The sequence below is a fragment of the Aegilops tauschii genome, chromosome 3, assembly GCF_002575655.3.
Source record: "Aegilops tauschii subsp. strangulata cultivar AL8/78 chromosome 3, Aet v6.0, whole genome shotgun sequence".
NCBI classification, from domain to species: Eukaryota; Viridiplantae; Streptophyta; class Magnoliopsida; order Poales; family Poaceae; genus Aegilops; species Aegilops tauschii.
The window spans coordinates 294,726,138-294,737,326 of record NC_053037.3 but is presented as its reverse complement, the minus strand read 5'-3'; the positions used below and the strand labels follow the sequence as shown (position 1 = coordinate 294,737,326).

General features: G+C 49.6%; 1 protein-coding gene across 1 annotated transcript; it reads left to right on the top strand.

Moving 5' to 3' along the window:
• The first annotated feature begins 404 nt into the window (after window positions 1-404).
• Window positions 405-5,664, top strand: LOC109757502 (probable protein phosphatase 2C 6). Its single transcript, XM_020316325.4, has 4 exons — window positions 405-1,892; window positions 1,992-2,354; window positions 2,461-2,566; window positions 4,925-5,664. The coding sequence occupies exons 1-4, from the start codon at window positions 1,272-1,274 to the stop codon at window positions 5,263-5,265; spliced, it is 1,431 nt and encodes a 476-aa protein (XP_020171914.1). The 5' UTR covers window positions 405-1,271; the 3' UTR covers window positions 5,266-5,664.
• Window positions 5,665-11,189: the final 5,525 nt, after the last annotated feature.

Below are 11,189 nucleotides of genomic sequence, written 5' to 3'. Positions count from 1 at the left end.
CTCGACAGATAGCACACGGTCCGGACGGATGCGGGAGATTTGAGGATTGGGGTTAATTTCGCCATGTATGCTGCCCGTTACGTCGCTAGTTGCGTCGACTACGTGGCGGCAAGAGCACCCGGGGCGTGCCATTTTCATGATTTCTTTTTCGCTCTTTTTATGGGACAAGGACGTTTGTGAAAAAGATGTTGACGTCCTTGACGCAAAACACGTCTCCTCGTCCAACAGAAACAGTTTTCCTTTTTGCTGCGCTAAAATATGTGGTGGACGTGTCGCAAGCAGCTGGGGTGGGCGATAAATATCCGGGAGAAATCCATGCCTAATCGTGCGGAAAAACTGCGGTTCGTACGCAACAAATGGAAATGCTTGTAAGATTGGGCATCTAGCACCTAAACTCCCATGACAGCGTCCAGCAGGAGGGAGGGACACATGTCTGAGTCCGACGTGCAAGCAGCAGGCCAGGTGCGACAAGCTACACATTCATTATTGCTGCTGGCCAGGCCAATGCCGAGAAGCTCCCCGAGCCCAAGCCCAACCAACCGTACAGCGCCAGCACGGCGGCACACCACATGTAGGCCTGGGACTAGGAGGAGCACTAGTTACACTGTGCGCCCCGATGAACACGTCTCCCCAGGCCCACATGTAACACCCCACGCGCACGGCGTGGCGATTCGACACGCGTCCCCGGCTGCGCGCTGCTCGAGGCCTTGCAGCCGATCCGGCGATCCGCGTGTCCCATCCCACTGCCCCCTCGACATCTGTCCCCGCACACGCGCGCGCACAGGGAGGTGGACGTCAACTTTCCCCTCCCCCCCCCCCCCTCCCTCCGCCTTCATCTTCACGGCGTCACCACTCCTTTGCTTTTACTGGTAAGTTCTAAACTGCGGCTGCTGCTGCTGCTGCTGCTGCGCTCTTCCTCTTTTCTCCTCTCGCCCGCCCGCGCGTGCTCCCGCCGTTGGTTCCGCACCGCTCGCTAGCTTCCTTGCTCGCGAGGGCACCGCCCGTGAGCCGTGATTCGGGGATTTGGATCCGCGCGGACCTTGGATTTCCCCTTGTTTATAGGCCGGTCGAGCGGTGCCTGGTACAGGCGTTGGGATTCGGCCTGGATCGGCGCAGATCTGGAGGCACATGAGGCGCCGGCGCTGGCGGGCGAGCATACGAGGATGTGAAGCAAGTTGTAGAGGGAGAGGGAGCGGATTCAGCGATGGGGTGCTTGGGTGGTGAGGCGACTCGGGGCGGTGATCCTGGAGGCACCTGTGGCGCCGGAGGAGATGGAGGACGTGGCCGTGGCTGCGCTCGCCACGGCGCCCACACCTGTGTTTAGCCCCGCCACGGCCGGGCTCACGCTAATCGCCGCCGCGGCTGCGGAACCGATTGCGGCCGTTGTGGCGGGGGCCATGGAGGGGGTGCCGGTCAGCTTTTCAGTGCCGCCGGTCAGAACCACCACGGACGACGGGCTGCCAACAGCAACAGGAGGGGAATGGGGAGAGGCCTCGGCAGCGGGGAGCCCGTGCTCGGTCACCAGCGACTGCAGCAGCGTGGCAAGCGCGGATTTCGAGGGGGTGGGTCTGGGCTTCTTCGGTGCGGGGGTCGAGGGGGGCGCGGTGGTGTTCGAGGACTCGGCGGCTTCTGCGGCCACCGTCGAGGCGGAGGCGAGGGTCGCGGCCGGGGGGAGGAGCGTCTTCGCTGTCGAATGCGTTCCGCTCTGGGGGTTTACATCAATTTGCGGCCGCCGCCCGGAGATGGAGGATGCGGTCGTCGCTGTGCCGCGATTCTTCGGCTTGCCCCTCTGGATGCTCACGGGCAACAATATGGTCGATGGACTCGATCCCATCTCCTTCCGCCTCCCCGCCCACTTTTTTGGTGTATATGATGGCCACGGCGGTGCACAGGTAACCCCACTATTAATGATACTATCACCTGCCTAGTTGATTTACTAGTTTCCCAAGTGAAACTACAACTTAGTTAGATTTTGCGTCATGCCTGTGCAGGTAGCAGATTACTGTCGGGATCGGCTCCACGCAGCGCTGGTGGAGGAGTTGAGCAGGATAGAAGGGTCCGCTAACCTGGGAGCTGTGGAGTTCAAGAAGCAGTGGGAGAAGGCGTTTGTGGATTGCTTCTCAAGGGTGGATGATGAGATAGCCGGTAAGGCGACCAGGGGAGGAGGGGGAAACGTGGGCACAAGCAGTGTCACTGCAATGGCCATGGCAGATCCTATAGCACCTGAGACCGTCGGTTCAACGGCGGTGGTCGCTGTCATCTGCTCATCTCATATCATTGTCTCAAATTGTGGAGACTCGAGGGCAGTGCTCTGCCGTGGCAAGCAACCCGTGCCGTTGTCAGTGGATCATAAAGTAAGCTCCCATGCTTTATGAGGCTTGTGTTATTTTCATTGTTGCCTTGAACTTTTGCTTCACATGTTAAGTAGATGTTGACTGGATTGCTCGCTCTGTCTTTCAGCCTAATAGGGAGGATGAGTACGCAAGGATTGAGGCAGAGGGTGGCAAGGTCATACAGTGGAATGGCTACCGAGTTTTCGGTGTCCTTGCCATGTCGCGATCAATTGGTATGCTAGCTATTCCTTTTCGGAACATCTGTTGTATTGGCATCAGTTACTGTTGGCATGAGATGGTATTTTGGATGCCTTTGGGATGTTCCATCAGTTCCTATTAAGCCTTGCGCTAAGCCTGTAAAAAAATTCCTACTAAGGCAGTACGATTCTGATTTAATTGCTTACCAAACGCCAAATGCTTTGCACTTCAGTTCTGGTCGTAAATCAATATGCAGTGTGCTATTTGTCTGGCTGTGTGCTATTTTATATGCTTACAAAGTTGCTTCTTTGTGATATAGTGAACTAAGGCATGCAGAAAAATCATCTTCCATGCATGAATGATGCTTGTTCTTGCTGGAAGCTGTTTAGGCGTCTAGCAGTCTTAGCATGACTGATTTATCTTCCAATTACCAGATGGCTTTTCTAATATCCTTGGAATTCAACAGTTTGTTGTTAGATTCTAGAGGACTGCATAGTTTGGTGTAATCTAGTATTTGGTATTGGGTAAGCATCCCGTAAAGGAAGTCATAATTGATTGACATTGTGCAGCCTTTATTGCAATATCGAACACACCAAAGTTGCTTATGCTTCAAAGGTTCTTATTCTTGCTCCACTTGTTTGGTTCTATCTTGATTCAAGCTTCTATTGGTCGAGGAAGATTTGGGTTCCCCTTTCTATATTTTGTTTTTGTAATATTAAAGCACGAATAATTAAATAATATACATTATCCTGAAATGGAATGAGACTTCCCTTTTGGAAAAATATTTTGGAATACGTGTCTATTAAAGTTCTCCTGATATTTAATAACCGACAGCCCTGGACTAGAATCTTGACCCCTTATAAACCTAGTTGCTGTTTTAGTTTGGCCGTGTGAGTGCTTCATGTACCAGTGTGTGAAATGCCTGAAGAATCTAACTGGTCTAAACTTAATATGTATACCAAAACCATTGGCAGTCTGCTCAAAGGTGGTATTGATAGCTATACTTTCTTTTTGTACTAATCCCAGTTTGAGCCTTGCCCTGCTTTAAGCTCGTGTATATCCTAACTGTTCACGTGTTAAGTTTCATTGAGGATACTGCAAGTTCTTCATTACATCCCTTTTTTTATATGTTTTGACTCACTATGCTACCATTGCACAATAGATGGTAATTGATCCTGTGTGAAATCTTTATTTTGGCTCACAACATTTGACGTTCTAGTGCTAACACTTAACAGAAAAATGGTCATATGGTAAACCCATCAACTACTTGTCTTTGGCTTCAATATATGCTTTTAGTCATGGTTATTTATTGAATAAGAAAAAGATAATGATATAAGTTTGTTGTTTTCTTCTGTCGTTGCACCATTCAATAAACACATGGTACTACTGTACTAGACACCTTTTAGTTGGTCCTGTATAAATTGTGTTGGTAACCGCTCATGTAGTACATCGGTACGGTACTTGTGCAAATACTCAGCACCTGCTGCTCCACTGTAGTATGTCATAACTAATTGAATTTGGTTGTATATCTGCATCAGTTTGTCTGTTGATCTTACAAATTTCTTGCCTACCTAGATTCACAGTTCTATGTGGAACTCCTCTTAGTTCTTTATTATGAGAACTGTACGCTGATCTTGACTATTCCCTGTTTGGATTTACTCTGGTATTCCTAGTTCCAAATTCGAATCAAGTCCCATGAGTCTGCGTGGTTGCTTTAGCCATAAAGTCCTGGTTTAGGCGTCTTATATTAACATCTAAGGTTTAATCTCGGAGCATAAGAAGAATGGTTGCCGAGTCTTAACTAATCATAAGCTCTGCTTAAACCTAGAGTCCTAGACGCAACAGAAGATTTAACACACAGCATGACAGATATGATATGACTTCTAGCTAGGAAACTATCACTGCTAAACGTCTACACATGCATGCATTAGTTACTGCTGGTCTTCGTCAACACACAACAACATGTTTGATCCTGGACTACAGGCATGATTTGTAAATTTTCTGGATGAATCTGCGGAATTTATCCAACCACATGAAATAGTTCACCTCTTTTAGCCTGCCCTTGTCAGTTGACTCTTGCAGTCTTTCTTGCCATTGAATATGCATCTCTGTAAGATAATCCCTCCGTCCCATAATATAAGAGCGTTTTTGACACTACACTAGTGTCAAAAACGTTCTTATATTATGGGACAGAGGGAGTAGTATTGTTTGGTGAGCTACTACAGTCGAGGCAGTTTCATTTATTTGGTACACTCACTGTTCGATCCTCTTTTACAATGAATTCCTACTTTTGTTGTGTAAGTTATTTTGTCTCCCTAAATTTTTTAGCTACAAAAACATATCGTGGCCTGATGTTTTATATATATATATATATATATATATACCTTTTACAGGTGACAGATATCTGAAACCATGGATAATTCCTGTCCCAGAGGTCACAATTGTTCCTCGGGCGAAGGATGATGAGTGCCTTATTCTTGCCAGTGATGGCCTCTGGGATGTACTGTCGAATGAAGAGGTATGCGATGTTGCCCGCAAGCGAATACTCTTATGGCATAAAAAGAACGGGGTAAACTTATCATCGGCCCAACGTAGCGGTGACTCCCCAGATCCAGCGGCTCAAGCAGCTGCTGAATGCTTGTCGAAGCTTGCTCTCCAGAAGGGGAGCAAGGACAACATCACGGTTATTGTGGTAGACCTCAAGGCGCAGAGGAAGTTCAAGAGCAAAACTTAAGTCATCTTGCTTGATGGACAGCCTCTATGACAAATTCCTAGGAATCTATATAGATTTGGAGAATCCAAATTCGATCAGTTTAGACTGTTGTGTTAGTACATTACTTAGCCCAGTTCGTTCTTTTCTTCCTTTTCAACATTTGGGCTGCCAAGGGCTGTATTCCTGTATACAGTACAGATTACGAAATTCCGCATCAGGGTTTATGTTTCCTGATGGCGTGGGTGATCCTGTTTTCTGTTCTTCTTCCTTTGCTGCCCCTTATTCTTTTTCTTAAGCTGGGCCATCATGTATCTGGAAATGTATATTTGAGCCTGTAGGGTACAACAGGAACTAGTGGTATAAACTATTTTGTACTGCCTTCTCTGATACTATGGAATTCAGGTGGCAAACCTTCCTACTTATGCTGTGCCTCTGCCTACTGGGTAAGCCTTTCAGTGGGTGGGATTATGACAGCTCGTTGCTAACACGAGACACTTGTCGCCTGTGAAGTCCGGGGAACGCTTGAACCACTTTGAACTTCTGAACTCTAGTATTTATGTACTGTATTTACTAGTAAGCGTGCACGTGAAAAAATAATAAAACAAAAAATGTTCCAAAAATTATATAACAAAAAATTGTTCCAAAAATTATATGAACAGAATGAATACACAACGTTGTAATAATAAAACTAAAAATGTTCCAAAAATTATATGAACAGAATGAATACACAACGTTGTAATGTCGCCTGTATTTGTCCAAAGCTCCTTGGGCAGGTTGATCCACACAAAAAATGAAAATTACTATGCTAGTAGCCTATAAAAACATCAATGCGACGGTTCTTCTCCAAATTTTACTAATGCTAGTACTTCTAATGTACTCCCTCCGTTTCTAAATCTAAGTCTTTTTAAAGATTTTATTGTAGACTACATACGGATATATATAGACGTATTTTAGAGTGTTGATTCACTCATTTTGCTCCGTATATAGTCTTTAGTGTAATCTCCAGAAAGACTTTAGAAACGGAGGGAGTAGTTTGTTTTAAAATAGAGCAATGTAACCCATCTTCCCTTTGATTAAACCCAATGATTTTTTTACAATGGTATTTTTGCATCGAATACAATTTTGAACTCTCATAATTCATCAACCTGAAGAATGTTATGCTTAAGAAATTGACATCTGAATAATAGATCCAGTAAAAATATGTTCTAAAGATGTCCGCTTCAATTTCTGAATTCACTCTTAGGCTACATTTCCTTGGGGATAAAAACAGAACTCTTAATGGAAATTATACTGCTACTATGAAGTGATCCGTGCCTCCAGATCCACAAAAAATGGGGACCAAAGGTTGCCAGTCTGAAGATTGTCCATTGATGATCAACATATTTCTCCAGCATGACAGCCCTTTCTTCTCAGGTGCATTTAGTTCATTAGCTACAATAGAAGATTGCTCATCCGTGTTTTTGTCAACTATGTACGTCTGAATGCGAGTGGGCATGCTCTTGAAAATGAAAATGCTTTACCCTTGGTTATACAGTATGTGTTACGTGTTTGGAACCATCTCTAAGGGGTAAAGTCATCGGGTTGGATTTAATCAGGATAAGGCATGAGGAGGGCGACTCATATCGTACACTAGGTGTCTCGCTAGTGCTCCTTCCTGTGTGCCCGATTGTGCAATGTCGGAGGTTTACCCTTGGTTATATTTATTACAGTACGTGTTTAGGAGTAAGGCAAGAGGAGGAAGATCCAAATTGTGTATGCGAAAAATTCACTGTAGGTCACTAAACTTGAGCTGGTTGACAGTTTAGTATCACTACTTCAAAATACCCGGTTCATGTACTTGTTCACTTTGGTCCATTTATTGGCCAAGTCAGCGGCCACCAGCTCGCTTTGACCGCCACCTGGTCGTGTCTAGGGTGAATACTAGTCCATCCGGGTCTTTTTTTCTGTAAAAACGCCAGCGCGTCGAGTTCCTCCGCTCCCTCGGCCTCGGCCTCGGCCCCGACGACCTCGCCGCCTACCCGCTCGCCCTCGGCTGCAGCGTCCGCAAGAACATGGTCCCGTCCTCGACTACCTCGGCAAGATCGGCGTCCGCTGCGACGAGCTCCCGCACCTGCTCCGCCGCTACCCGCAGGTGCTCCACGCCAGCATCGTCGTCGACCTCGCGCCCGTCGTCAAGTACCTCCAGGGGATGGACGTCAAGCCCGGCGACGTGCCGCGCGTGCTCGAGCGCTACCCGGAGCTCCTCGGCTTCAAGCTCGAGGGCACCATGAGCACCTCCGTCGCCTACCTCGTCGGCATCGGCGTCGCAAGGCGGCAGATCGGCGGCGTCATCTGGGTAGCGATTTCTGGTCGTGAAGGGGGTCGACGCCGGCCGTTGGAGCCGAACCAACAGCGAAGCGGGCGCACGACCGCACGAGGGCACCGCCGTAGCATCCGATTCTTCCCACATGATCCAACCCCGCCTGCCGGCTCGGCTCGTGGGATGGGAGCATCATCCCGCGCCCGCCCGCCCGCACCGCCGCACGAGCCGGGCACGTAACGTAACCTCGCCAACGGTCGCCCTCTCCTCGTTGCCTCGCCGTCTTTATAATCCCGGGCTCGTCTGGGCATCACACACCACCGCCACATCACTCTACTCCACCTACCTGTCTCGCGCTCCTTGTTCACATCATCTCCCTTCGCTTTCCCTTCGGCGCTTCGAGAGAGAGAAGGAAGAAGGAAGATGGCGGACGAGGGGACGGCCAACTGCATCGACATCATCCTCGCCATCATCCTGCCGCCGCTCGGCGTCTTCTTCAAGTTCGCCTGTGGGGTGAGCGCCCGACCCAGCTCTGTCCCTGCCCCGCCCTAGCTGCACGTTTAACTTCGCAGTGGGCTCGTGATTCCGTCGAGAGTTGGGCTAATTGACTGCTCGTGCTGCTGAACTTGTTATGTTTCCCGGGTATTTTCTGTTCTGTAGAGTCCTCTGCAGAATTTACAAAGGCAATTTTTTCTGTATAAAAAACCTAAACAGATATAGTCTGTCGTGTGAACCACACAACAAATGATGCATCTTCCAAGCAAAAGAATTTTGCAAAACCAAAAGAGAAGCGCCCTGCAGCCTCTTGTTACTCCCATCTCTGTTCCAAAAACAGAGGAACCATCTTTTTTTGGTTCAGAAAACTGCGAGGAAAATCCTGAACTGACCTCTGCTTGTTCTGCTTCTTCTTTGTGCCAGGTGAACCATGGCGAACTTGTTCTGTGTCTAGTACAAGCCGTTTGTCTGAGACGCGAGCCACGGTTCATGGTGCTGCCTACGTGTGTGTTGATGCTGTTGTACATCTGTGTTGTTGTCCGTGCTTGATGATTAGCCTCCTCTCCTGTCACCTTCCCTTCTCCAGTGTAGTGTATCCATCCAGTTGTGTTGTTCCTCCGCGCATTTTCGTCGTCCATGTACTTTGAACTTTGATTAATTAATTAATCAATCAATTGATTGGTGGAGAAGTTTTCAGTTGTTCTCGAGCGTTCCTTGCGCAATTTTCCTTCCATCCGATTGGTATTGTTGGTTGGCGAGTTCCCCGTGCTGTAGCGTTGGCGAGTTCCACGTTGCCGCCCTTGCTTTTACTATTTCCAAGTAAGCACGTCCATCACAGGCATAGCGCGGAACACCTTCAAAGAATTCTCAATGTCACCGCACTTGGCATACATGTCGACCAGAGCAGTACCGAGCTTCATGTCTACCTCAACCCTGTGGCTCTCGACAAACTAGTGTACCTCTGCGCCAATGGTCAGCGCCCCCATGTCGCTGCACGCCGAGAGCACGCTGACCATGGTGATGCAGTCTGGAGCGACGCGCGCCGCTCGCATCCTTGGACCGACGGCCCTTGGCATACGCGGAGATCATCGAGCTCCACGAGAAGGCGTCCCTGTCGCTTGTCGCGTCGAATATCTCCCTCGCCATGCCGACGTCCCCTCTCACGGCGTACCCGTGGATCATCGTGTTCCAGGACACCAGGTCCCTGTCCCGCATTCCGTCGAACACCCTCCTCGCCTCCGGCACCTCGCCGCGCGCGACGTAGGACACGAGCATGACGTTGCAGAGGAACACGTCCCGGCGGGGCGCCTCGTCGAACGCGACGCGCGCGAGCTCCGCGCGGCCCGACTTGGCGTACATCTCGACGAGCGCGGTGCGCACGAAGAGGTCGGCGGCGGCGAAGCCGGACCTGACCGCGCGCGCGTGGAGCGAGGCGCCGAGCGGCCGGGTCGCGGCGGAGGACGAGGCGAGCGCGGCGGAGGGCGAGGGAGAGGGAGAAGGAGTTGGCGAGGAGGCGGGGCGCGCGCGGGAGGAGCCCGCGGAGGACGAGCAGGGCCTACAGCGGGAGCGAGGCGCGGAGGTAGGCGTGCATGACGGTGCTGACGACGAACGGGTCCGCGTCGGCCGACTTGACCAGCCGCGCGTGCGCCGCCAGGTGCTCCGGCCGCGGCGGACGCCGATCTTGCCGAGGTAGTCGAGGACGGGGACCATGTTCTTGCGGACGCTGCAGCCGAGGGCGAGCGGGTAGGCGGCGAGGTCGTCGGGGCCGAGGCCGAGGCCGAGGGAGCGGAGGAACTCGACGCGCTGGCGCTTTTACAAAAAAAAAACCCCGGATGGACTAGTATTCACCCTAGGCACGACCAGGTGGCGGTCAAAGCAAGCTGGCGGCCGCTGACTTGGACAAGTCAGCAAATACGTAGACGAAATCGTATAAATGGACCAAAGTGAACCCCGTGCGCAAGTACATGGACCGTAGTTCGGGTATTTTGAAGTAGTGGTACTAAACTGTCAACCAGCTCAAGTTTAGTGACCTACAGTGAATTTTTCTCATTGTGTATATGGTGTCCCTCCCTGAGCTCCTTCCCATATGCCCGGTCGTGCAAGGTCGGATGGTAGGGGCGTCATCTTTTCTAAACGGTCGTTAACGTTCGAAACTTATTTGGTCTGTTTCCATCTGCTCGGCTCATAGGGCTCATAGGTGCTACTTGGTCGGATTTAGGGATATCTATTCAGCCTCTGACTGTACTCCTTCCGTTTCTTTTTGACTTCACCTGACAAGTTTATTTGAGATCAAACTTTGTGAAACTTGACCATGACTACCAAACGGACTACTTGGATACACTAGTAGAAAACCTACCTTTGATCCGGAGCATTACTCCTGGCCGGGTTTGGGCTCGAGACTAATGCTCACATTAGTCCTGGTTCCAACAGCCAGGAGCGGGCACAGACACGACCAGGATCAATCCCGGTTCAAATGGGATCTCTAGTCCCGGTTGGTGATACCTTTAGTCCTGGTGGGTATCACCAACCGGGACTAGAGATAGACCTTTAGTCCCGGTTATATCTCTAGTCACCAACCGGGACTATAAGATATCCCTATATAAAGTTGCTTCGTCCAGCCTGAGTCCAATCTTCTCCTTTCTCTCCTCTCTGTTTCCTTCCCCTAGCTCGAGTTCATCCTTCATTTTTGCCAAGATTTGTCAAGATTGGAGGCATCCCATCTATCCAAGGGTTCTAAAAGGATAGCAACTTCATCCTTTCATCTCTCATTGCTAGTTTAGCTCATTTCATGCTCTATAAGTATAGTGATTTGTGGGTTTTAGTTTGGGAGTAATTATGTGGGAGTTTATTTGATTTATATGCAATTTAAGCTCAAATTAACTTCTTAGTTTGCATATGTGTAGGTGCGGTTTACTTAGTGCCTTCCCGTCCCCGTCCTCACCGCCGTCGCCCGCGCCGTCCCGTCGCCGGCACCACCTTGGTGAGCCTCTTGTTCTTATCCTTTTGTAAAAAAAATCTTATCTGTATTGTGAGAACCCGAAAATTATTTTCAGACCCTCCTGTGTACATTTGTCAATCCAGGATCAACTTGACAACACAGCGAAATGATACCATTGCAGAACATTAAAACAAGTATAAGTTTAATAACTCT